General features: G+C 41.8%; 2 protein-coding genes across 5 annotated transcripts in view; both read left to right on the top strand.

Annotated features, from left to right (window-relative positions):
• The first annotated feature begins 367 nt into the window (after positions 1–367).
• kbtbd8 (kelch repeat and BTB (POZ) domain containing 8) lies at positions 368–15,595 on the top strand. The gene is made up of 5 exons (XM_080728645.1): positions 368–386; positions 4,056–4,263; positions 6,799–7,105; positions 12,189–13,011; positions 13,927–15,595. Exons 1-5 carry the CDS (start codon positions 371–373, stop codon positions 14,397–14,399), a joined length of 1,827 nt encoding a protein of 608 aa, XP_080584771.1. The 5' UTR covers positions 368–370; the 3' UTR covers positions 14,400–15,595.
• A 2,969-nt stretch (positions 15,596–18,564) lies between these two features.
• LOC308287867 (monocarboxylate transporter 2-like) overlaps positions 18,565–27,038 on the top strand; it is a 39,694-nt gene continuing 31,220 nt past the window's right edge. Inside the window, exons 1-2 of one of the 4 annotated variants that reach the window (XM_080729185.1) lie at positions 18,565–18,702; positions 22,378–22,598. In XM_080729185.1, coding sequence (XP_080585311.1) covers positions 22,382–22,598 — 217 coding nt within the window. In that variant the 5' untranslated portion in view covers positions 18,565–18,702; positions 22,378–22,381. Of the gene's footprint in view, positions 18,703–18,960; positions 19,103–19,427; positions 19,491–22,377; positions 22,599–27,038 lie in introns of those variants that run through there. The other 3 variants (XM_080729186.1, XM_080729184.1, XM_080729183.1) reach the window with 3 other exon arrangements.

The following is a 27,038-nucleotide window of genomic DNA, read 5'->3' on the forward strand; positions in this document are numbered from 1 at the left end:
TGGCGTTCTTCTTAATGAACATAAAACATACCGTAAAAAGGTCTTATTTGAGATGTTCCTTTTAGGCAGGGTGTTTAACTGTAGGCCTACTTGTACTAACCTCGCATCACCAGGCTTTCCGCTGGGGGAAAAACTTGTACTGTACTACATTTCAATTGTATTGACTATACTGTACTGTTCTCCATTTTTTTTGTCTAATAAAAGAATCAATCAATCAATCAATGTTCATTAGAAAGGAACGGCTCCCTAGTACTGCGAGCGAACCGGATCCCATCCGATCCCATCCCACCGTTCTTTTCAAAAGAGCCGTTCAAAAGACTCTAATCGTTCTCCAGCGTCCCAGCTCCAGCTCTCAGACAGACAGGGGAGAATGGCTGCCAGTGGAGGTTTGTTGCAAATCTTTCATTGTTTGTTTTTCTGATAAAAAAACTTAAAACAACCGTAAAGTTATGCCGTTTTGTAACGACAGGTCGTTAGACAGCCGTGGCCGACGGTTAGGCGTCCTGGCGTGCTTGTGTGTCGCTGTGTTATAATTAAAACAAGTTTAATATCTCCTCCAAAGCTTCTGAGGCGAAATGAATCCTCTTTAAAAAGTGTTTGGCCAACAGCGTTAGCCAGCGGCGTCAGTCTGGCAAAAGCTAAGGTATGGCAACATGACTGGTGTCTTGCACGCGCGCCCGACACCAGTCATGTTGCCATACCTTAGCAACAGGCACAATGAAAAGTACATTTTATTATTCCCCCACATGTAGCCAAGGTATGGCAGCTGGCATAGCTTGCCATACCCAAATTGACGCCTCTGGCGTTAGCCTGGCTATGTGGCTAATATGCTAGCTGCTTAGGGTAGCTAACAGAACCACAGCTGATTGTGTAAACACTTGTTTTTGGACGCTTGTTGTTTTCATGGTGGCTTTTCTCGTGGGGTTTTCTTTGACTCTGGGATAACTGGGTGTATGTTTTGGAGTGTATACTGTTGGAGTGTTGGGAGGTTGTTTTGTGTGTCCTCTTAAAAACAGCGTTGTTTTTTCTTTTTGCCGTGCTTTTTAGTGTATTCACTTTGTGTGCTGCTTGCTTGCCTGGGACAAGCAAAAGAGAAGCTCGTTGTCGTTAGCCTCCTGCTAACTGCTAAGTACACGACAGCTAACTAACAGCAAGCAACGCTCTGTTGACTGACCACTAGTTGGGTCTGTCTGTGATGGGAAAAAGACTCACATTTATTAAGTTAAAGTATCAATGTTGCAACGTAGAACCACTCTGTTACAAGTAAAAGTCTAGAATTCTAAATTTACTTTGACACAAGTAAATTTAGAAAAGTACAACAGTATTGGTATCAAAAGGTCCTTTAAAGCAGTGGTTCTCAACCTGTGGGTCTGGACCCCCAAGGGGGGGGGGGGGGGGGGGGGGGGGGGGCAAATTTATTTTGTGGGGGGTCCCCAGACACTTGTTTTCTCACTCAACAGTAAACAAACCATCATAAAGTTTAATTGTATAGCTATAGCACATTTCTAAAGTGTCAATTTACTTTTTAATACCTCTAAAATGACAAATTAAACATTGGCCAAATTGTCAAATATTTGAGGCAGAAATTGTGAAAATAACCGATCTACATGCTCACGAGGCGTTGTGAGCATGTAGATCTGCAATTTTCACGATAGAACCACCGTGTTATACAAAATGTAATGCTTCAACTCTTAGTGCTTATCAGGGTGGGGGCACCCCACTGGGAGGGTCCCCAGTTAGAATATGATCAAGTTGGGCCTGTCTGTCTGTGATGAAACCAGTGGTGGAAAAAATAACTAATTTGGGGTCCCCAAATTATTTTGTGGGGCTCCCCAGATGATTAACTTAATGTGCATTAACATTGTTTTCTCACTCAACAGTAAACAAACCAACATAAGGGTATCTGCACATTTCTAAAGTGACAATTTAAGGACTTTTTAATACTTCTAAAATGACAAATTAATCACTGGCCAAATTGTCAAATATTAGAGGCAGAAGATCTACATTTAGATCGGCTATTTTCACAATAGAACCGTGTTATACAAAATGTAATTCCTCAACTCTTAGTGCTCGTCAGGGTGGGGGGTCCCCAGTTAAAATATGATTATTTTGGGGGTCGCGGCCTGAAAAGGTTAACTGACCACTAGTTGTGTATGTCTGTAATGAAATGAAACCAGTGGTGGGAAAAATAACTAATTTCTTACTAAGTAAAAGTATAAATTTTGCAACGTAGAAACATGGAATTCTAAATGTATTTGTGTAGAAATACAAAAGTATTGGCATCAAAATGTCCTTAAAGTACCAAAAGTAAAAATTACCCTTTTATACAGAATGTCCCATTTTCAAGTTTTCAAATGTATAAAAATCTTTGGAAAATAGCATATCTACAAGCTCACAGTGCGTTGTGAGCTCATAGATTGGCTATTTTCAAATGAACAAAATGTATTTTAGGTTAATGTATGTTTTGTAATAATAATAATCAATCTACAAAGACTAGTAACTACTTTTTAAGTAACTTAAAATAATTGTAGTGGAGTTAAAGGAGTAGTTCACCTCCAAAATGACATTCTTTTCTATTTACTCATGCCATGGAGACTAGAGTTCAATAATATTTTTTAGTTTTTTGTCACATTCCTAAGACAAAAATTTGATAACAATAAATTTACCCCCATTCGTTCCGGATGGGGACCCGTTTCGAAACGGGTCCCCATCCGGAATCAATGGGGGTAAATTTACTCGAATCAAATTTTTGTTTTAGGAATGTGACAAAAAACTAAAAAATATTATTGAACTCTAGTCTCCATGGCATGAGTAGAGTAATCAATAGAAAAAAAGTCATTTTGGGGGTGAACTACTCCTTTAAAGTACAATATTTAGATCCAAGATGTAGTGGAGTAGAAGTAAAAGTATTGGAATTTGTAAGTAGTAAAAATACCTCAAAGTTGTACATGTAAGTACATGTACTTAGTTACTTTCCACCTCTGCTGACTACTAGTTGGGTCTAGTCTGTTGTCTGTGATGAAATCCTTTTGAAAGGAACGGTACAACTCCATGTGAAGACATGGACTGTTGCTTCTGATTCGTATCAACCTGACAGCTAGAAGAGACACTTGTCTCTGATTGTTTTTTTGGGCTCGTCGTTAAACTACCAAACGGTAGACAAGTGTTGATCCAGTCAAGTCTTTTGTCCTGTCAAACTAGTTTGGATTGCACAACAGCGGTTGTACGAGGCGCTTTAAATCCATTAACTTACCTGTCTTGGGTGTCCCTATCTGTGCCAACAAGTTGCATGTCTAATATAGGCCTAACTATATTTCATCGGTATGACAAATAATGGGAATTTGTTGTCGTAATTGTGTTAATTACAACAGGATTAATCATTGTCCAATAGTTCAATGTCCTTTTATTTTTATTATTGTTAAATGTAATGCGAGTGGCGTTATGTTATTAGTAGGGGTGAAACAATTATGGTAACTGAACCGAATCGATTTTATTTGCAATGATCTACTATATTGATATGCAAACAGCAAAATTGTTTGGCTTTGTATCGCATCGTTTTACAATGCAAATAATCGGTGTCAAATCGTTTTGCAATGAAAATAATCATTGTATGGATCCATTTTTAGCAATTTTAAGGAGAAATTAAAAAGAGGGGTTTAATTACCTTTCCATTACATATACACTGTAGTTACTCTTGGTCTATCGATAAATGTGTGTAATCTGTGTTCATGTCAAGGTTCGGGTTTGTCCATATGTGTTGAAATATAATGTCCATGTATTTGCTAGAGAATCACAGTGTTTAGTTATTTACATAATAATTCATTTTTTCTTTTTCTTTCTGATTTATTTCTTTGCTAAATAGTTACTATATCGATTTTAAATCATTGAATCTAATCGTGTCGTATAACCATGAATGAACCAGTATCGTCAACCATGTATCGTGATGCGTATTGTATCGCTATTTAATGTATCGTTACACCCCTAGTTTGTGCATGCCTATGCTCTTTCATAAACGTTTTTTTTTCCTCTTCCTCCCTCTAAATGTTTAATTTCAGAGGTAGGGAAGCTGTTACAAGTACAGAATGGGACGCCGCCAAGCACCAACTACAACGGGGTAGACGCTGTTCACGCCTGCAACATCCTCCAGCAGCTCAAAGCCTTGTATGACGAAGCACAGCTCACGGACATCGTTGTAGAAGTGGACCATGGCAAGACCTTCTCTTGTCACCGAAACGTCCTCGCCGCAATCAGCCCATATTTTAGGTAGGAAACGCTGGTTATTGTAAATGTGTTCCTTTTTCTAGACGATCTTTGAATCTAGGGGTGGGCGATATGGTGATAAATATTGTTGAGACGATATCATTCATATCGTGATACAATGAGGGAGCCTTATAAAAAATCCTGTTGAATTGTTAATACGGAGATTCATTGCAGAATCCATTTAAACCAGCATCTTGGTCTATGTCAGTAGTTCTCAAACTTTAAAATGTCAAGGTCTCCCCTTAACTCTGACAGTATACAAATAACGGGTCCATTTGGTTTCATTTGTATACTTTCAGAGTTACATACTTGTAAGAGTCAATTTTGTCCCTGGCCCCCACTTTGAGGACCACTGGTCTAAAAGGTCTGTTACTCCTTTTTCTTTTAGTTTTTGTTACCTTGTAAGAATCGTCATAAGATCGTGTATCGCGATACAGCTTGGAAGAATGTTGTGACATTGTATTTTTCTATATCGCCCACCCCTATTGGAATCTCTGTATAATTATTATTTGTTTATTTCAGGGACAGTGCACATTATTGAACATTTCAATCAATACACGCGATTGCATGTAAATATGCTGGATTTTAGAAGCTCATTTCCATCCGTAGTGCCACATACAATTTAGAGATGTACAGGCACCATGTTTTCCTTCCCGAATCCGATACCCATAACTCACGTATTGGTCAATATCGAGTACCGATCCGATGTGACCAGCGTGTATTTTAAAAAGAATCTAGGTCGGTGGTGTACAGGGACCCTCAAGGTTCCTTGTGGGGGTTTCAAATGGACCCTTAAAGATCTGTAACTCTGAGTGTACAAATAGAACCACTGATCTAAGAATAAATACAAATTCCAGTAGTTATACAAGTCTAATTAGGACAATTATAATGTAAATGGTACAGTAAGAGTATAAATCAAATGAAGCAATCAGAAATGAAATATCTGATAATTTGGAATGTCATGGACTGGCATACTCGCCGATGCCAGCATTTCCAGCTTTTCCGTCAATACTGGTATCGGAACAACTTTAATACAAAAACACCACACATATGTCCGTCCACACTTGTCGGTTGTATTCATGCTCTACTTCATGGGTCTTCAACGTTTTCAGGCCAAGGACCCCTAACTTGAGAGAGAGATGAAGCAGAGATCCCACAACGAGGCGTTGTGAGCTTGTAGATCTGCTATTTTCGGCTAGAGCGCGCAGAATATGGACACTACGGTTCAAGTGGTTAATATAAAAGGAGAAAAAAAAGTTTTTATCGCACAAAGATTTGGAGGACCCGCTGTAGTAACTCTGAGGACCCCCTAGGGGTCCCGGACCCCCTGTTGAAGACCCCTGCTCTACTTACAAGGAGGTGCAGTGTTGGCGATGGGATGAGGGCTTCCTGTTCTTCCCGTTGACTTCATGTGTTGTTGAGGCCCAAGGAAGTGCAATGTTTGAGTGATGTCAATCAGACGCTCCCCAGAACTGTCCCGCTCCAGATGGGGCGCGCACACATGTGACATTTTAAATAACAATTCGGTATGGGAAATTACAAAGTGGATCAGATGGTTAATAAAAATGTGTATAAAAGTGCTTATGATAATATGCTATTCGGGAATGGATACCAGTTACAATCTCGGTGCAGGTAATCATTTTCCAAACAAATGCTTTGCTTGTCGTCAAGGCCATTTTTGAAGAAAAAAAAAGACAATATTCTAATTTTCTGTTCTCACCCCCACCACCGCCAGGTAGGGGTGGGCAATATGGTGATAAATACCTTTACAGACGATACAGTGTCTTCATGATACGCCTTTTCAGAGATATCGTATATATATATCATGATACAGTGAGGGAGCCTTGTATATTGTCCGGACTATAAGGCGCACTTAAAAGCCTTTAATTTTCTCAAAAAACTACAGTGCGCCTTATAGTCGAGTGCGCCTTATATATGGATCATTCATTGACATTGACATTCCCTTTAGCACAGCTCCATCTGTTGGATGCATAACGCAACGGTAGCGTCTTATTATGTGCGCCTTATAGTCAGGTGCGCCTTATATATGAAAACAGTTTGAAAATAGACCATTCATTGACAGTGCGCCTTATAGGCAGGTGCGCCTTATAGTCCAGAAAATACTGTATATATATAAATAAAAGAGATTCATTGCAGAATCCATTTAAACCTGCATTTTGGTCTAAATTAGTAGTTCTCAAACTTTAAAATGTCAAGGTCTCCCCTTAACTCTGACAGTGTACAAATGAAACCAAATGGGTCCATTTGGTCAGAGTTGCATACTTGTAAAGGGTCAATTTTAGACCTCCCTAAAGGAACCCAGAGAGTCCCTGGACCCCACTTTGAGAACCACTGGTCTAAATGGTCTGTAACTCCTTTTGCTCTTAGTTTTTGTTACCTTGTAGGTGGTTGTACTGTTAAAAATAACCATAAAAACCAACATGAAAAAGAATCGTGATAAGATTGTGTATCGTGATACAGCTCGGACAAATATGGTGATATTGTATTTTTCCATGTCGCCCACACCCCTACCGCCAGGTCCATGTTCACTAGCGGCCTTACCGAGAGCAGCCAGCGCGAGGTCCGGATCGTGGGGGTGGAGTCTGAGTCCATGCACCTGGTCCTGGACTACGCGTACACCTCCCGGGTCACGCTCTCAGAGTCCAACGTCCAGGCCCTGTTCACGGCAGCCAGCATCTTCCAGATCCCCGCCCTGCAGGACCAGTGTGCCCAGTTCATGATCAGCCGCCTGGACCCCCAGAACTGCATCGGGGTCTACATGTTCGCCGACGCCTACGGCCACCAGGAGCTGCGGGAGCGCTCGCAGGACTACATCCGCAAAAAGGTCGGTAGTTGAAAAGTCTAGGTACTTTTATGTATAGCAGTGGTTCTCAACCTTTTCGGGCCGCGACCCCCAAAATAATCATATTTTAGCTGGGGATGGTCAGGGTGGGGCCCTGACGAGCACTAAGAGTTGAGGCATTACATTTTGTATAACATAATTCTATTGTAAAAATAGCAGATCTACATGCTCACGTGAGCATGTACATCGGCTATTCTCACAATTTCAGCCTGTAATATTTTACAATTTGACCAATGTTTAATTTGTCATTTCAGAGGTATTAAAAAGTCATTTAACGCCATTAAAAAACATCAACTTTCGGGGTTGTCCGTCCACGATGTCCTTAGCTTTTAACGTGGGCGCGTGCGTGTCCATCGTGCACGACGGTTCACAGATCGATTTTCGGGTTCCTCCGGCCGTGGCGGCAAATGAGTTAAACTGTCACTTTAGAAATGTGCATAAACCCTCTAAACACTTAAACTGTATGTTGGTTTGTTTACAGTTGAGTGAGAAAACAATGTTGCACATTCAGTTAATCATCTGGGGACCCCCCCCCCCCCCCCCCCCCCATATGTCTGTACATTCCAGGAATCTCTGTATGTGTGTTTGTCTTTGCTTCACATATCCGGAAAACTGCTTTGTGCCAAGATGTAGGCCATGCTTCACATCCCGGACAAAGCCAGACGTTGGAGCTTGGCTCCTTCCAGGAGCACCGCTCAAAAACTAGTTTCCCCTTCCTCTGTTGGACAAGGATTACCAAGCCTCATTTCTTTCGGTATTGGACTATGGTAGGGGTGTCTTCTAAAAATCGACGAATCGACGCGTCGTTTTAAGCCCCGGGAATCGACGCCAATTGTTTGAGTCGAAGCGAAAATATATATTTTTTTATATCACCAGTTAGCCTACTACTGCCAGTACTGCGGTGCACTGCTGGACTGGTGTGGTGTCATGTACTTCCAATGAGAAGTAGCAATTGGCGAACAGTTATTTATTGTCTCGCACCAGCGTCGGGTTGAAAGTGAGACGGAACGTCCAGAACGGTTCAGACCGCCGCTTCGTTAAAACATTCAGAGCCGGGACAGTGTTCCGTTAAGAGGAGGAAGCACGCTGTCAAAATCCCATATTAAATAACCTGCCACAGCACAAACGCGCGTCCACGAAGTAGTAAACAATGTTAAATAACCTGCCACAGCACAAACGCGCGTCCACGAAGTAGTAAACAATGTTCTAAAGTCAAATTAACATACACAAGTGTAGGCTACAAGTTACATTTTCTAATTAAAGTGCTTCTGAATTGTTCCAGTGTTGTAATCCATGATGAATGATTGTGTTTCGCTGTGTTTGCGTCCATGACATGTCCACACTGCTGGCTCAAGCGGGAGCTGTGCCTCCACCTGTTTATGATCCTTTTCTGAAATGAATCCGTTCTCGACACTGACTCATTACTCTGTCAGTGCTCTGTGTCCCGCGACTGCGGACTGGATCCCATCGTTCATTTAAAAGAGCCGTTCAAGAGAGCGGAATCGTTCGCGAATGTCTCATCTATACTGCACGCTGCCGAGAGACGGGGCAGAGTTGAAACAGCGGAGATGTTTTATTTGTTTTAACGGTGTGTTATAACTCTATGGTTGTACACTGCTATGCAGATAACATTTGTGCTCGCGCACCGATATCACCGAAAACACTGTGTATTCAATTCATCTCTTAATGTATTATTCTATTATGTTGATGTGGTTTAAAGCAACACTTTTTTCTTTTTCTTTTACACAAAGTAGACTATAAAACGATTCGTCGGCGCGTCGGATTAACCCCCGCGACTCGAGTCGACTTCATAAATCCTGTGTCGAAGACAGCCCTAGACTATGGGGATATAAATGACCATGCAGTCATGCAGTTGCCTCCACAGTCAAGCCCTTAGACCAGGCTTCCCCAATTAGTTTTCCCCAAGGGCCGAATTATGTCTAGGGTACCAAGCCGAAGGCCACAGCATTGCAGGGGGTGACGGTCGTGCTCCCACTACTCCAGCAACAGTTCAGATATCGTCGTTGTCTGGTGAAAATCTTAAAAAAAATATATATATATTTAAACTAGCTGCTTGTAGATCTTCTGTTTTCACTACTTTTATGCGACAGCCTTGCATGATGAAGCAGGGCTTTACTTTGCGAAAGAACGTACAAATTCCACCCGACAACGACGATATACTAGTGTTGTTGCTGCTCTTATACCACCATTATTACTGGGGTTGGTTGGGGCCAGACAGTAGCCCCTCGCGGGCCGCATTGGCCTGCGGGCCGCATATTGGGGAACCCTGCCTTAGACTCTGTTTACCACTCAGCTCAGAGGTTTAGTACTGGGTACAACTACAATACTTACTCATCACTGTGTCCTGTATGATGAGGTGGGCTCACTGGGCTGGTCCTCTCTGTCTGAGAGACACAATAATCATTGGTACCTTTTCATTTACAAAGTCCTGGTTCGGAAAGTTACCATCATACAAATTTACATCCATGTTGCATCAGAACCATAGTTGAATTTTAACTCGCTCCAGTGAATGGCTTGTCCTTCAGGTTCCCCCGTGCCAGATCTGATCCGGGAAAGACTGCTTTCAGCATTGGTGCACCTGTTTGTTTGTTTTTTTTGGGGGGGGGGGGGATTCATGCAACATGATCTTAAACTAAATGCCCTAGTACCTATCAGCCAGTTACTTAATAACCGTGACGTTCGTTTATTACCTGTATGTATAACTGATTGTTGTCAACATTGTCTTTTTTGATGACCTTTTGTTATTTCTTATCTTATGTGTAATCTCTGCATCATTGTAAATGAGGTGCCTCCGGCAATGATCGCTCCGGGAATTTTAAATAAAGGTTGAAACTGTTCCATTCGATAGACTTCATACTTGACGTGTGTGCTGAGGACACAGGGAACTTGGAAGTGCAGTGTCGAGTGTGAAGTCAATCTGATTTCACCAGAAACGGCCCACTCCGAACGGTCATGTGTTCGGTCTTTTCTTTTTATTTTAGGCGCTGGCTACATGAATATGGATCTTTTTCTAATCGCACATCTTGTAGTGCGATTGAGGCTTGCAGCCACACAAAGCTGGAGATTTCGGCCGCTAAACGGAATCTTTTTTTGTAACCGGATAAACAAGTGAAGATTTACAAAAAATTCTGATTCAGTGGATCTGTGTAGGCATGGATCTTTTTAGACCTAGATATTTTTCTATGCAGATATACGAAAAATTGAGTTTAGAAAAAGATCCAGATTAGCGTAGCCTTGGTCTAAGAGTAGCCCATTATGTTTACCACTTTTCTCCCATTTTAGTTATGCCAATTAACCCTCCCATTGCCACTGATATTGGACCATACTGTCTCACCTGCCATCGAGAAGCCCCCACCAGTAGGACATGGCAACTCTGTCCTACTCCTCCCATTCAACACCCCCCTGCCCAGTCAATACAAGAGTTAATGCAGTGACAAATATTGTCTTCTCTCCCCCGGACACAGCCGGTCGGCTCTGTAGTCCCAGTTTTCAGAAGGTGGCATATCCATTTCCTGCGCTCCAGTTCCTATTCAGAAGATACCTTTGATTGGCTCAGTAGCAGGTGTCATGTGTTTATAGTTCAAACCTGCTGCTGAGCCAATATGGGAAAATGAACTTGGAACAGGTATGCTGCCTTGGCACCTTCTGAAAACTGAGACTACAGTTATGCACAGAGCGACTGTGTTTGTATAGACGCGAGCTCGGCCAAGTTGGACACACCTTGTGGATTGAAACCCTAAGAACAGGGGTATTCAACGTTTTCAGGCCAATAACCCCTTAGTTGAGAGAGAGATGAAGCAGGGACCCCCACAACCTTTTATGGATATAGTGTCATTGTTTGACAGCACGAATCTGCATGTTCATCAGTGTATTTTGGATTCATGTCAATTTGTGTTTTCAGATATTTAACCACTTGAACCGTCAATACTTAACAAACTTGACCTTTCACTCTGTACTTAGTCTGCTCTTTTTCCCCCCTACACCAAACCTCTTTGCCGAGGGGGCACGTGCCTTAGCTATGTAATAATTGACATAGTTTATAATACAACGGCGTCAATGTTCTAGATCTACAAGCTCACAAATCCTTGCTGATCGAGGCATTGTGAGCTTGTAGATCAGCTATACTCTAGGCACGATAACGTTGTACGACGGACGGATAAACTCAGTTATTAGTCATTACTAGGCTGATTGGTTGCAACTGGTGTCTGGTCGAGTTCGCAAAACATTTAATATGCAAATTAAGAAGAATAATAGAAAATGCTACTATCCAAAAGCATAAGGAGTCCAAAAGTTTGACAGGGCATTTAAAGAGGAATGGACATGTTTGCTGAAAGGAATAGATCTTCAATTCTATATTTAAGTCTTGCCCATGCTGACACAATTGTCTAGTACAATGAGAACAAATGAAAATACGTCATTGACTTTATTGAGTTTTAAATTCCTAGATAATTTGACTGTGTATTGTTATTGCCTAAGGGATGTCAGCTCTACAGTATGTACGTACATTAGGGCATTCACCAAATATTAGAATATCAAAGTCACTATTCGACGTTGTTCACCGAAGTCTAATATTCTCTTTTTATTATTATTTTTTTATTGTTTTCTCTTTCAAAAATATATAATTTATGAATGAGTTGTCAATGCCGCTGGTGGATGAATTTGTTAATGCTCTATACCAGGGGTTCTCAAACCTTTTTAGGCCGTGACCCCCAAAATAAACATATTTGAACTGGGGACGCCCACCCTAACAAGCACAGAATTGTAGGTATTACATTTAATGTGACTCTGTTCCACAGATAAATATTGTGAAAATAGCCGATCTACATGCTGTGAGCATGTAGATCGGCTATTTTCACAATGATCGTCTCTTGCTTACTTAATATTTGCCAGTTTGGCCAGTCCTGTCGAATATTCGACTATTCAAATACTTTGTGGTCGAATAATTCGAATACTAAAAATCACTATTCGTGAATGCCCTAACGTACATTCAGAAATCTGTCAAATATACCCAAGTTGATGCAACGCTTTGCTTGTCTCCTTGCAGTTCCTGTGCGTGTCGCGAGAGCAGGAGTTCCTCCAGATGACCAAGGAGCAGCTGGTCAGCATCCTGAACAACGACGACCTCAACGTGGAGAAGGAGGAGCACGTGTACGAGAGCATCGTCCTCTGGCTGGAGCACGACCGCCCCAGCCGCGAGGCCCACCTGCCCGAGGTCTTCGCCCAGTGCATCCGTCTGCCCCTGCTGGAGGAGTCCTTCCTCAACCTCATCCCTCCGCCGTTCGCGTGCGCCCTCTCCCTCTCCAAGGACCCCGCCGAGGCGGCCAAGTCTCGCCTCAACGGCACCAACGGTTGCCCCCAGCGCCTCGGCATGACCGCCTCCGAGATGGTCATCTGCTTCGACGCCGCGCACAAACACTCAGGGAAGAAGCAGACGGTGCCGTGTCTGGACACGGCCACCGGCAAGGTGTTCAAGCTCTGCAAGCCGCCCAACGACCTCCGAGAGGTGGGCATCCTGGTGTCCTCGGAGAACGACATCTTCATCGCCGGAGGCTACAGGCCCAGCAACAGCGAGGTGTCCATCGACCACCGGGCGGAGAGCGATTTCTGGCAGTACGAACACGCGGGGAACCGGTGGCTGCCGCGGGCGCCCATGCTGCGAGCCAGGATCGGCTGCAGGCTGGCACACTGTTGCGGGAAGCTTTACGCGCTGGGGGGCCGCGTGTACGAGGGCGACGGGCGGAACGCGTTGAAGTCGGTGGAGTGCTACGATGCCAGGGACAACTGCTGGACGGCGATCAGCCCCATGCCAGTGGCCATGGAGTTTCACAGTGCGGTGGAGTACCGTGACCGCATCTATGTCCTCCAAGGTACATCCAAGCTAATGCAAACTATAAAACTGGCACATCCGCTGGACGGCAGGTGCAGGACCAACAGTGGAATAGAAGTCTGCACACTGATTAATAAAAAGCTCCCGGTCAAGGATTTATTATAGATTAACATTGCAACACAAGGTCGTCATTCAGAATGTAGGAGCCGTCCAGGCTAATATACCTGCACAGTTCTTTAAACCATTTTGGCCGATTTGAAAAAAGCCTCAAAGGAGTAGTTCACCCCCAAAATGACTTTTTTCCTATTGATTACTCATGCCATGGAGACTAGAGTTCAATAATATTTTTAGTTTTTTGTCACATTCCTAAGACAAAACTGTGATAACAATAAATTTACCCCCATCCGGAATCAATGGGGGTACATTTACTCGAATCAAATTTTTGTCTTAGGAATGTGACAAAAAACAAAAAATATTATTGAACTCTAGTCTCCATGGCATGAGTAATCAATAGGAAAAAAAGTCATTTTGGGGGTGAACTACTCCTTTAAAGACCTAACTCTGATTTGAAAATTACCCACTGTTTTTCTGGAAAACGGATTACTCAGCCTCTGTAGCAGCTAGAAACAAAATTCCAAAAATATTTGATAGCTTACACCTTTGGCTTTCATAGAAAAAAATCTGAAAAACGTAAAATATTTTTTCAAAAATGAATGTACTACATACTGTAATACACAAAAATGTGTTCCCGGCCTGAGGGGGTAATACACTTTAATGTGTACCCGTCCAGAACACTGGGCAACATAACAATAAAATAAAGTTAAAATAGCAGCTCACAAAGCATGTAACTAACTTCTCAGTTATAATCTAACAGTCGTGCCTTGAGGCGTGACTCGACATTGTCGACGTTTGTCCATAACTCTAAAACCATGCCAAATTATTTCCCCCCACACAGGTGAATATTTCTTCGTCTTCGACCCCCGCAAGGACTACTGGGGCCACCTGGCCCCCATGACCGTCCCCCGGAGCCAGGGCCTGGCCGCCTTACACAGAAACTGCATCTACTACATCGCGGGCATCTGCCGGAACCACCAGCGCACCTTCACCGTGGAGGTGTACGACATCGAGCAGAACGCCTGGACCCGCCGGAGAGACCTGCCCTTCGACCAGGCCACCAGCCCGTACATCAAGGCCATGCTGCTGCAGGGCAGGCTGCACCTGTTCGTGCGCGCCACGCAGGTCATGGTGGAGGAGCACGTGTTCCGCACCAGCCGGAAGAACTCCCTTTATCAGTACGACGACGACGCGGATGTATGGACGAAAATCTACGAGACGCCCGACCGCCTCTGGGACCTGGGCCGCCATTTCGAGTGCGTGGTGGCCAAACTGTACCCTCAATGTCTACAGAAAGTGCTTTCAGGTAGCTAGTTTGGTGACGATTTAGCTCCTTTACGGAAACCTCTCACCGAGATGAGGTTCCTCCCCGTCGTATGCCAGAATCTCACTTGCTGGGCGGACGATCCGCCGCTAGCGATCACTTCTTACCTTTTGGTGAACATTCTATCTCATTTTGTCAGCCGGTCCCATGTTTTTTAGACATTCCCGGAAGTTGCGGCCGTGTAGGAAAACATTACTGCCTCCCCTGGTCACGTGGTATACACACAACGAGGAAAACACAGAACCGGCTGACAAAATGAGCGATATAAACTCTATTTCAACCCGTTGCTTCGATTTCCTTCCACTATAAAGAAGTAAAACGATTATAGATTAACAGAAAACCTTCACTTTTTGGATAGAATGTTCACCAAAGGTAAGAAGTGATCGCTAACGGCGGATCGTCCACCCGGCAGGGAAATTCTGGAATCCGACGGGGAGGAACCTCATCTCGGAGCTGCGTAGCAGTGGAGGGAGAGGTTCCGAAAGGAGCTAGTGACAATTCACGAGCCCAAATCTTGGACTATAGGAGGAGGAGGGGAAGTAAGCGTGGTGTCCTGTCTGCCTGCCTTGCGCCTGGTGCTCTTCTCGGCTTCGCACCACAAGGATCATCATCAGTTTAGTCTTAAGTCGTTCAAACTTGGGTTTGACATGATCAAAATGGGGGTGCTTTTTAAAAGATTGCAGTATTTTTGTTGTTTTTTTTTTCCTGATGGCACCAGCTACCCACACTGATGCTTGTTTTACAAAACCCGTACAATGAATCATAAGTGCAATTATCATCTTGTTTGCTTGTCGTTGAGCCATGTTCCATTTTTATTTTAGATGCATTATATTAGACGAGGATTTCTACAAAATGGTCGGCATGCAAACAAGGGTTTTGGTGAGATTTAAGTGCCCTCCACAAATGGATGCTACATGTCAGCATAAAGTGAAAATTATATATATATATTCTATATATACTATATATTCATACGGGTAAGATGGGCACTGTAGCTCATTAGTTAGATTGCAAGCTCAGATTGAGGGGATTTTGTGTTATTTTCTTTTTGTTGAATCCTATGCCCAGCTGTCCGCAGCGAGTTTTAATTTGAGGTGTGCTTGTGATTTAGATTTTAGTGATCTTGAAGCTTTTATATCGTCGTTGTCGGGTGGAGACCTTGTATGTCCAAAACCGTTCGTTTTTATCATTTAAAAAAAATGAACTAAACTAGTGAAAACAGCTGATCTGCTGTTTTCACTACTTTTGTGCGACGGCCTTGTCTGATGAAGCAGGGCTTTACTTCGCGAAAAAAGGTACACATTTGAAACTGGGAGATACAAGGTTTTTGCCCAACAGTGACGATATAAGATATGACAACGTTGCCACACAAAACCGTCTTGTTTGTCAGACAGTGCGCTGCGTGTGGTTTTCAAGCAATTTTTACGTTTTAAAAAAATGATTCAAGCTGTGTTTGAGATACAATTGCATAGGGGGCTTGTGGCCTCCCGCTCTTTTGAGTTGGCATCCATTTTGTGTCCCATGCCAAGACAACTTGACGTGAGAAGTTAGAATATTCACTCTCCACATTGGAGATAATAGACAGTCAAATATGTGGCAATGTTTAAGTGGGAAGTTCAGACCAACTAACAGGTTTACCTCAGTTGCAACTACAGACATTTGAGAAGGGTGCAAAGGGACATGTTTCAGGCCAACGCTTTGATTTTGGCCAAGTGTGAAATGCTTCCTTTTGAGATTTAAGCTTATTTTTCAGAGCATGTTTTTACACCTGATTATACCCTTAAGGTGTTGAAGAGATCCTTCCTCTTAAATGCCCAAAAAAAAACTAAAAGCATTTGAATACCATGCTTTTTAATTGATCTGGACATTGGAGAAGTTTCTGGTAGCAATAACTTGTGGAACTGTGATTAGGCTATTTTAGGGTATGTTACCTGTGTAGAAGTGCATTAATTGTTTTGTTCTTTTTCTAGATTTGGATGCTTGTCTCTGCTAGTTAAAATCTCACAGGACAATTGGTCGTGTGGTCCTAGGCTTGATTGGAGATGATATGTAATTTAGTACGGATCCCTTGGGATGTCATTGTGCCTAAATATATGGGTAGACGTGGGGCATCAGAATCTCGTACAGTGCCCCGGTGAAGAAGACGATAATCTCAACAAGTCTCACTTGACGTTGCACTGAGTCACTCTCCACTTTGGGCGGTCCTTAAACTGCAAACTTTACGAAGCACCCTCCTGGGAAAAAAGTACGGTAACCTAAAAGGAGCGAGGGTTGGTCCAACTCGTGTGCTAAATCTTAATAACAGCCATGAATTAGTCTTTACATGGAGGACAGGAACTGTTGGTGCTGCTTTTAGTTTTCGTTTGTCGACAATCTTTGTATAGAAGTAATGGCCTACAACAGTCGAGTGACGTTCTCCGGTTGAACTGCGACGTTTTTTTTTTTCAGTGATATTGATTTCCTCATGCAGGTTCCTGTGTCATCGTTGCACTACGTGTTTACCCTTTTACTTTGATCGCCTTTTTTATATTATTTTTTTTGAGCGAAAGGTGTTCTCAAGAAGTCGTGATTCGACATCCAACATAGCAATCACATAGTCCTGTTTTCAAGAGGAAAATATGGAGCTTAAATGGAGAGGAGGGCAGTGTTGGTAAAGGAGTTGTGGACGTGATTATAGGCGAAAGAGAATGACTCCAGATGGGCTGACTTTCACATAACCTGGCCTGAACAGGCCTACTTAAAGACCCCTCAACAGGGGGGAGAAAGGGGGGTGTCGCCTGTATATGCCTACAAACTCCGCCATTGGGGGAACGGACAACTCTCAGGATTTCTATTGATACACAGTACTGTATTTAAATGTTTTGTTTTTTGGGGGTTTTTGGTCATAATGTGTAATACTGTACTATATAGGTTTGCTGTACTTGCACAGTTTATTTTTTTTATTTTTACTTTCGGGTTTCTTTTATAACTTGAAAATAGATGTGATTTCTTTTCCATGGCTTTTCTTTCTTTCTTTCTTTCTTTCTTTCTCTCCCTCTTCGTCTAATGATTTTAATTTTCTTAGACTAATTCTGCCCCGTTGAGAAAAATGATTACCTGCAAGCTATTCTTTGATTCAGATTTATTATTACTTCATACTACAGTCTCTACAATCTCATTGAAACTAAGCAGTACAGGTATATCGGCATCAGGTTTGTCAAACACCAGTCATTTCATACAACAAGCTACGAATCAATCAATATGCTTTCTGTGTACAAGAGTTGGCAGCCTTAACCTTAGTTATATTCTGTACCATGACAAGAACGGCTTTTTAGCACGTCGTACAACAGACTATAAGTGGGTCCTTTGGCTGCAAATCGATGCCTAGCTATTTCTTGCTTATCAAGCTTCTTGTATGGGTGCTATTCCATTACGTTCTTCCTGCATTTTTCTTCACTATTACTTTGCTGGTTTGACTTTTTTTCCTTTTCTTTTTTTGGTTGTTGTTGAGGGAGGTTTTTGGGTGGGATATAGTGGTTGAGCTCAACTGTGAAATTCACATTGCACATAAAATTGAAAATAAAACTGTCAAAATAATTGCTATTTGCTTTAATTTTAAGAATGCGTGTTCCCAATGAAATAGAACGGTGGTTCTAGGCAGCGACCCCCAAAATAATCATATTTTAACTCTGGGGACCCCTCCACCACCCTGATGAGAGTTGAGGAGTTACATTTTGTATTGTATGGTTTTATTGTGAAAATAGCTGATCTACAGCATGTAGATCGGTTATTTTCACAATTTCTGCCTCTTAATATTTGACCAATGTTTAATTTGTCATTTTAGAGGTATTAAAAGGTCCTCAAATTGTCACTTTATAAATGTGCAGATATCCTCTATATATACTTATACTGTATGTTGGTTTGTTTACTGTTGAGAGAGAAAACAATGTTGCATATTAAAGTTAATCATCTGGGGAGTGGGGACCCCCCCCCCCCCCCCCCCCCAAAATAATGTATTTGTGGACCCCCCTGGGGGTCCTGACCCACAGGTTGAGAACCACTGAAATGGGGGGGGGGGGGGAGGGCATTACACAGACTGCCAGACCATAATATGCGATCATTTGCAAATCATTGTTATGTTGGTAGTACATGATGTTCACCCAAACAAACATGCACTCCAGACGCAAATCATCACCCTGGGAAATTAAGGTGACACGTGATCAGTTGTCAAACAGCTGGCTGCTTGTGTGTGTGACTGAGTTGTGTCTGAACTTTGGAGAAGAGGCAAAGCTGGCCGCAGAGGCGTTGTTTGAAAAGGTAAGCTTTAACTGTACTTCTAGTTTATTGTCCATGTTTATCAGTATAAGTAGCCTAGAGCACAAAGAAAATGCAGCATCACATTATTAAATTGTATTTAATAATCCCATTCCTTACGAATTCCACGTGTAAAGAGAGGCATTGCTTCATAATAATCGGGGCGGGTTCACATTCACAATACAGTAGCACTGCGAGGCTAAGTAAGAACACAGCAGCAAAGCACAGCTCGTTCAGTCCATTCGTGGAGTTTCTGTGAAACTCTAAAACATTGCGATCAAGAGGAGATGGATTGGATGATCATAGCGGGCTGTTATGTTACTGTAGTAGGCGGCTACTATAAGTAAAGTTACAGTAGTAGGCTGGCTACAGAGTAGCCTACACCTCGTGCATTGTTTCCAAGGTAACGTGGAAAAGGCATGCTTGTTGTGAGTTCATTGTGTGTAACTAACTAACAAACTGTTGTAACAGCGTTGTTGGTGTGAAGTGACTCCTGGGTTAGTTTTTGCAGGTTTATAATTGGGATGGGTGAGTATTTATTACTTTAGTAGACTTGTGTTGTAGAATATCACCGCTTTGAAGCCGGAAACACGCTCCTCCTCCCCATCTTTTCTGGGAACTTTTTTTTGCTGAAATAGCAGAAAGGTCGCCGGAAAGAAACTCGCCTGGGCTGATGGTTTTGCCTTTTGTTTTGATTGATTGAGGTATTTATTAGAAGTTTTGGATAGGAAAAGTTACAGTTTCATGACAGTACAGTTCACTGATACAAGGTCAACTAAAAGGAAACTCGGGTAAGGCAAGGCTTATAATTTGTTATTTTCCATTGAGATCTTTAAAAAACTATGCCTAAACGGTTAAACCTAACCACCTTCCTAACCTCAGTAGGCCTACAACGGTGCCAAAACCCTTTTCCTAATCGTAACCTCAGAAAGATATGCGCAATCTTAAAGATATATCTAAACCTTATTCTCAGTGGTACTGAGAATAAGTAGTAAAACGAATAAAATGATTCAAATCTCGGCGAGTTTCTTTCCGGCGACTTTACCGGTGACCTTTTGCAGCAGCGCCTGTCTCCATCACTGCGTGCGTTCGTTTAATTTTAGATTCCTAATAACCCTAGAATTTGACTTAATATTCCTATTGACTCGTTTCTTTCGCCACTGTTATTGCAAATCGACCGCAGACACCCTCCCCCCAAGCATCCCCTGTGGCTGTGTGTGTAGTAATGACTGTTGGCTGATTGTCACATGCTATTTATTGACCCATTAAATACTTGATGTCAGAGTTGGGAAAAGTAGCCTACTCACATTTTTTACCTAAGTAAAAGTATCAATACTGCAATCTTGTAACGCTCCGTTAATAGACCCTAAGTCTGGAATTCTAAATTTACTTGAGTAAAAATACAAAAGTAGGCCTATTGGTATCAACATGTAGGCATACTTAAAGTACCAAAAGTAAGTACTCAGAGTCATTAGGCAGAGTGTCCTTTTTCAAGTTTTCAAAGTTTTATAAAAATCTTTTTTTAAAGAGCAGATATTCAAGCTCGCTAGCTTGTAGAACGGATATTTTCAAATGGTTGAAATGTATATAGGGCTGAAGTGGTTACCTAATCAAAATCTACAAAGTAACTATAGTAACTAAAGTTTTCAAATAACATTTTTAGATCAGATATGTAGTGGAGACAGTAGAAGTAAAAGTATTGGACATTAGAAATACTCAAGTATAATACAAATAGCCTACCTTAGAATTGTACTCAAGTACAGTACTTGAATAAATGGACTTGGTTACTTTACACCACTACTTAATGTATTGCACAATGCAATGGGTTACACAGTTTACCACGGCATTTCTTTTTTTAAGTAATTTTTTTTGCCATGAAATTATGGCACAAGCCCTCTGGGCCTGGGGTCAGTGGGGTGCATATGGATTTGATATTTATTTCCACCACACTTGGTACAAAGTCCTCAACAACAATATTTGCTCTTGCCCGGTGCACTGGAAACAACCTTTGTTAGATTACAGATTATGTCACTGCTTTATGCACCTGGTCAGCTCTGTGCTCGGGTAGTCAAATTACATGACACTATAGGGGTGCAACAATTAAATTAACTAATCCAGGGGTCTTCAACAGGGGGTCCTGGACCCCTAGGGGGTGAACCCTAGCGTCCATAATATATTCAGAGAACTTTAGCCAAAAATAGCAGATCTACAAGCGCGAGGCGTTGTGACTTGTAGATCAGCTATTTTCGGCAAAGAGCTTTGGTGTAGAGGGGAAAAAGAGCCGACAAGAGTGAAAGGTCAAGTTTTTTTAAAGTATTGACGGTTCAAGTGGTTAAATATCTGAAAACACAAATTGCCATGAATCCAAAATACACTGATGATTGTGCTGTCAAAAGATAAAACTTACTATATGGAATCTAGGAAAAGGTTGTGGGGGTACCTGCTTCATCTCTCTCTCAACTAAGGGGTCCTTGGCCTGAAAACGGTGAAGACCCCTGAACTAATCGATTTAATCGATATAGAAAACATAATGTGAAATAATACTCATGTTCGTATCACTCGATTTCTTGATACATGAAATAGAAAAATGGGAAATTGAAAAAATATGAAAATATCATTGAAAACGCTTCTCGATTTAAAAAAGCGCTTCTCGATTATTCAGCTAGATAGCATTTTTGGGTTTTACAAAAAGTTGATTAGGTGTGTGGTCTACCTACGTTATTGTTTTCTAGAATGATATTCCTATGCATTTGTTGTATTGTTGTTGATGTATTGAGGTATTATCTTGCCTATTGTATTGATATACCGTATGCTTATTGTAAGTCGCTCTAGATTAAGAGCGCATGCTAAATGCCTAAATTGTAAATTCAGTTCGTCGAAAAAGTGTCGAATAAGTCTTTTTAATCTTTAGTATCACTGTTAGTCAGGTGACATCTTAAAAAAAGTCCTGGAATAAATTCCTTACCAAAAAATGTCTTCAACAATGTGTTTGTAAAGATCTCTAGTAACACATCTCACAAAGACTGAAATTCAGTTTCCCTAGGAAAATCCTTGACAGCTGCTGAACGTTGGGGTCCCATTAACTAACTAACTATACAGGAAAAAAACACACCAAAATAAATATGCTTTAAGTAGCACGTGAAAGGTCAAACTAGGGGTTTTTCATGATTCTGAATCCATTGCAAGCATTTGTTTTGCACGAAAAACATTGCTTGGGGTAAAGGTGGCTCCCACAAAACTGTGAGAAGTGATGAATCATCACTAAACCATAGTTTTGTTGGGCAATCCTTTGCCCAAGGAATGTTTTTCGTGCAAAACAAATGCTTGCAATGGATTCAGAATCATGAAGAACCCCTAGTTTGACCCCTCACTTGCTACTTAACGCATATTTATTTTGGTGTGTTTTATCCTGTATGGTTAATTTAATGGAACCCCAACTTTCAGCAGCTGTCAAGGATTTTCCAAGGGAAACTGAATTTCAGTCTTTGTGAGATATGTTACTAGAGACCTTTACAAACACATTGGTGAAGACATTTTTTTGGGTAAGGAATTTATTCCAGGATTTGACACAATTTCTGAAGATATCCCCTGACTATGTGAGGTGGTGAGGTAATCAAACTTGTGGAACCCCTCTGTGTGTGTGTGTGTGTGTGTGTGTGTGTGTGTGTGTCTGCACAGGAACATGGCCCCTGCACCAGAAGCCAAGTCGATGTCCGCCCCGCCTGACGGAGGATGGGGCTGGATGGTGGTGTGTGGCGCGTTCATCTCCATCGGTTTCTCCTACGCCATGCCCAAGGCCATCAGCGTCCTCTTCCTGGAGATCCAGGAAACCTTCCATGTCAGCTACAGCGACATAGCGTGGATCTCCTCCATCATGCTGGCGGCCATGTATGCTGGCGGTGAGTTAACAATAAAGTGGTAGAAAGAGTATACGCCACGGGTTCTCAAACCTTTTTCGGCCGTGACCCCCGAAATAAACATATATGAACTGGGGACCCCCACCCTGACAAGCACTTGGAATTGTAGGTATTACATTTAATGTGACTCAGTTTCATAGATGAATATTGCGAAAATAGCATGCAGATCGGCTATTTTCACAATGTTCGCCTCTTACTTACTTAATATTTGAGAGTTTGGCCAGTTTGGTATTAAAACAGTCTTGAAAGTCCTTAAATTGTCTCGTTATAAACGTGCAGATACCCTGTATACACCTATGTAAGTTTTATTACCTTTGAGTGAGATTTGTTTTTACATTAAGCTAATCATCTGGGGACCCCACTTGGGGAAGAGAACCACTACATTTCAAGCAGCAGACAGCACTGTAACATTGAATGTAACTTGCACTTCTGTACATGTTTTCTCCTCTCAAACATTTTCAAAAATAGTGAAGCTTGTGAACGTGAAGATTGACTATTTTTGAAAATGTGTGGGGGGCTTAGTATATAGGTAAGATGTTATAAAACCAGAAAAAGACAATACTTGCCATATCATGACATTATTGAATACTGTTATATACCAGCAAGCACGGTCAGGACCTGGACCAATCAGTGACGTCTCCATTGGGGCCAGATAAAGTCAAACCATGACTAGTCAGATCTGGCCTAGAATATCACCTGATTTCAACCAACATGAATCCCACCCACGAAAACAGACGTCCTGGATTAATCAGAGAGGGTCCAATCGAGGCCAGATAAATATCATAACTAGTCAGATAAGTCCCAGAATATAACCTTACATGCTCATATTTCAACTACAAACAATAACAATAATCCATAAATCCGTATGACATCCCGGTAATGACGATCATCCCCATATGGGCTGTGATCTGGCCTAGTTCTGGACGTCACCGAAGTCGTTATCATAGGACGTTATCATAACGTCACTTGGCTTGCAGGGTATATATCGATCGATATTGCCTAACTCTCTGCTGTCCTAAAAAGCCTAATGCCTCATTCACACTACGAAAAGCCAAGCTAATGGTTTGCTTGGTAATTCAATGTATTCCCTATGCAAACCAGCTTTAGAAATGTCCAAGCTTTTTTTTCCAGCTTGGACATTTTAAAAGCTGGTTTGCATAGAGAATACATTGAATTACCAAGCAAACCATTAGCTTGGCTTTTCGTAGTGTGAATGAGGCATAAGTGTCAGACTGATCAAAATGTCTTCATAGTCAAAGTGTCTCAACTGACCAGCCAAATGTTTTATTGGTGATTGAGTAAATGTTTTCATGAGGTAATTGTTTTTATGCCCCAAAATCCTGACGGCTTTGACCCAGATGAATAAAGTAGTTAAACCAAACATGTAATTGCGTACACTTGGGCTTTGCAGGGCAGCATGGGCTCAGTTTGTCTTGACTGAAGAAAAACACATTAGTTGACAATATTGGATTAACATGATTTAAAGAGGAGTGTCTACATCCAAGACCAAGAGAGAGAGTGTGTTCAGAGGCCAAATGATGTGAACTTTGTCTCGTGCGTTCCCATCTGACTTGAATTTAGCTGTGGGCCTGTTACACACTCACTCTAGTCTGTTTATTTACTTTATTCTTTTTTACTTATCACTGACTTGAGGCAATGTGTACATATCGTTGCTGTCGTGTGGAAACCTCATCCCGTATGTCCAAAATAGCAAAAATAGCAGATCTACAAGCTTTTAAATCAGCTGTTTTTGCTATTTTGCATGATACTGTAGTATGACGATGTAGGGTATTAACAGCAATTATATGTATTTTTTATTTATTTACAGAGAAATAAATATATATAAACATGACTAGTGATGCTTTTGCGATGTACAGTATTTATATCCAGAAAGAGATTGCAGTTATTTCAGTTTCAATATATTGGAACTCAACTCAACTATAAGTTTATTTCTACCACTTTTTCGAGTCACGTGTTCAAATACTGGATTCTGATTGGCTAAATTCCGGAGGTTATGAGAGAACTACTGCCGTTGTGTGAGGACTTGTCCGAGATCAATGAGCCTCAGTGTACATCCGGGGACTTCAGGAGGTAGTCGGAACACCTTTCCCCCAACCAACAAATGACCGTGGCAACGGTCCTATGTTCACTAACGTGCATGCTATAGTCGCCGATTTATTTGGATCCAATGCAATCCGCCAACTTTAAAGCCCCTTTTCTCTGAACCTATGCCTTTCTGGAAGCGAACAGCCTCTATTTACGGCCGGAACGGTACTTCTAACTGACGTTAGCTTAGCTGTAAGCTAGACGCATGGATTAGTATGGAGTTGGCGCCATCTGTTGGTGAGTAGAAGATGTTGTTGGTGGAACTATCTGCTGTCTCGCGGAAGTTTTATAGGCAATAATGATTGTAACTTAAGATCCTTGCAAGTTACAACTATGTGTTTTCTTTCATGTATAAGGGAAAAAGTGGTAGAAAAGCTATTTACCACTCGGGGTCGGACATTATGCTCTGATAATGTCCTGTGTTAGGGTGTTATCGGACTCGGCTTCGCCTCGTCCGATAACACCCTAACACAGGACATTATCAGAGCATAATGTCCTCTCACTCGGGGTAAATTGCTTACTTATAGAGCACATTTTAAATGACAGAAGCCAACCAAAATGCTATACCAGTAAGACTCCCTAATCGGGAGATAAGCGGCCAGGTCACATGTATACACAAATTGGCCTCTAAGTGGCATTGGTTCCTGGGTGTAGGCGGATGTGCGCTTTGCAAATGTATTGCTTAGGTAGGGCGGGTGGAGCAAATGTGTAACATAGGTGTTGTGTTGATGTGAAGGGAATATAAAATGTGGCCACATTGTGGCGCTAGAAGAGGCCCATATGGGAAATGGTACAGATGCATGTTGCAGACAAGACTTGCGAGATAGTGTGTACCACTTTGCCTGATTTTTTAGATGTGTAGGAGCAGTGTGCATTAATGGCGTGTGCAAAAAGCAACCTAATGGTGGTGCTAGAAGAGGGGCATGTGAGAAATGAGGGGCGGAGGTTGTGGTTTGACAGCCAAGGAGTATGTGGGCAATGGATAGGGGCAACGGTGGCGGAGATATGAGTAGGGGCAAAAGTGTGACGTGACGTGACAGACGGAACGAAGGACAGGTGGTATTGGTAGTAACTGTGCACAAGTGCTCATTTTCAAGTTCAACGCTCTGTACATACCGTAGACCAGGGGTTTGTAACTGGTTGTCCGTGAATGTATTGCACGTGGTCCCAGCAATGTAGGAATTAAAGTGCAGTTTTGTTTTGGAGAAACTTAAGTAACTTGGTATGTGAGGACATGGGAATTAAAGGACAACTTTGTTTTTTTACAACAAGGGTTCATATTTTAGATTGTAATCAGGGAAAAGGAAAAGTAAGTGTTAAAATGTTTTCATTTGCTTCGTTCTATCTTTTTATCACGTTTACTGTGCTAAAATGTGGGGCATGTGTACGCATGGGGGCATGCATACAAGTGGCTAAATATGTATTTTTAGACACAATAAGCCAGCAGTTTCTTTATTGCCATTTACAGTAACACCACTAGCCCTCAAAAGTCACATCCAACCATGAAAGGCTGCATTGTATCTTGGTAATGGGCTTATTCTGTGTAAAATTACATATTTAGCCACTGTACGCATGCCCCCAGCCACTGAAATAAAAAATCTTTAAAACAATAGAAAGAAGTAAATGAAATAATTTTAACACTCATCTTGAAAAAGAATTGTCCTTTAAATACAGTATACTCCTTATCAGTGGTCATTTAAGGATGCTTATGGTTCAATTCCAAAAGTACTTCAAGCTTAATTACTAGGCCTACATAAGAGGATCATCTTATTGACATGCACAGACTCTGTCAGAGACCCATGTACTGTATGAAACACAGTAACACAGTCCCTTGTGAAGTTATGGATGATTGGCAGAATTCCCAGAGCTTACAGGACACGCTTAATGTATTTGGAGATAGAGCGACCGCTTGGCAACCGGAAGGTTCCCAGTTCGATCCCGGGCTCCCCCAGAGTTAAGTGTCGAAGTGTCCTTGAACAAGACGCTGCCTTGCAAATCTATGTTAAGCGCCTTGGATAAAGGCTCTATATAAATGGACAATTTTCTTTTATCACTGTGTCTGTGGAAAAATAATAATATTCCACTCAGGGAGAAGTGTGGACCATTTACTGAAGAAGAATGGAGCATAAAAACAGAATTACAGCACAGTCCCGACCCTTACGCAGTAGACTTTAAATTCCTATTTATCAATATCAAATGAAAACGTTTTTAAAGAAAAAAATGCCATGACAGTTTTTTCATATTTCTATCATTTCTTTTTATATTGTTTATAATTATTTGGGGCCCGTTTGCAACCGAGTTTTAACATCAGTATTG

This window comes from Nannobrachium achirus, assembly GCF_963921795.1.
Source record: "Nannobrachium achirus genome assembly, chromosome: 6".
Taxonomy (NCBI): Eukaryota; Metazoa; Chordata; class Actinopteri; order Myctophiformes; family Myctophidae; genus Nannobrachium; species Nannobrachium achirus.

Coding starts and splice junctions, on each gene's coding strand:
- kbtbd8 (XM_080728645.1), top strand. Junction 7,106..12,188: donor AGGACTACATCCGCAAAAAG/GTCGGTAGTTGA, acceptor GTCTCCTTGCAG/TTCCTGTGCGTGTCGCGAGA. Junction 13,012..13,926: donor CCGCATCTATGTCCTCCAAG/GTACATCCAAGC, acceptor CCCCCCACACAG/GTGAATATTTCTTCGTCTTC.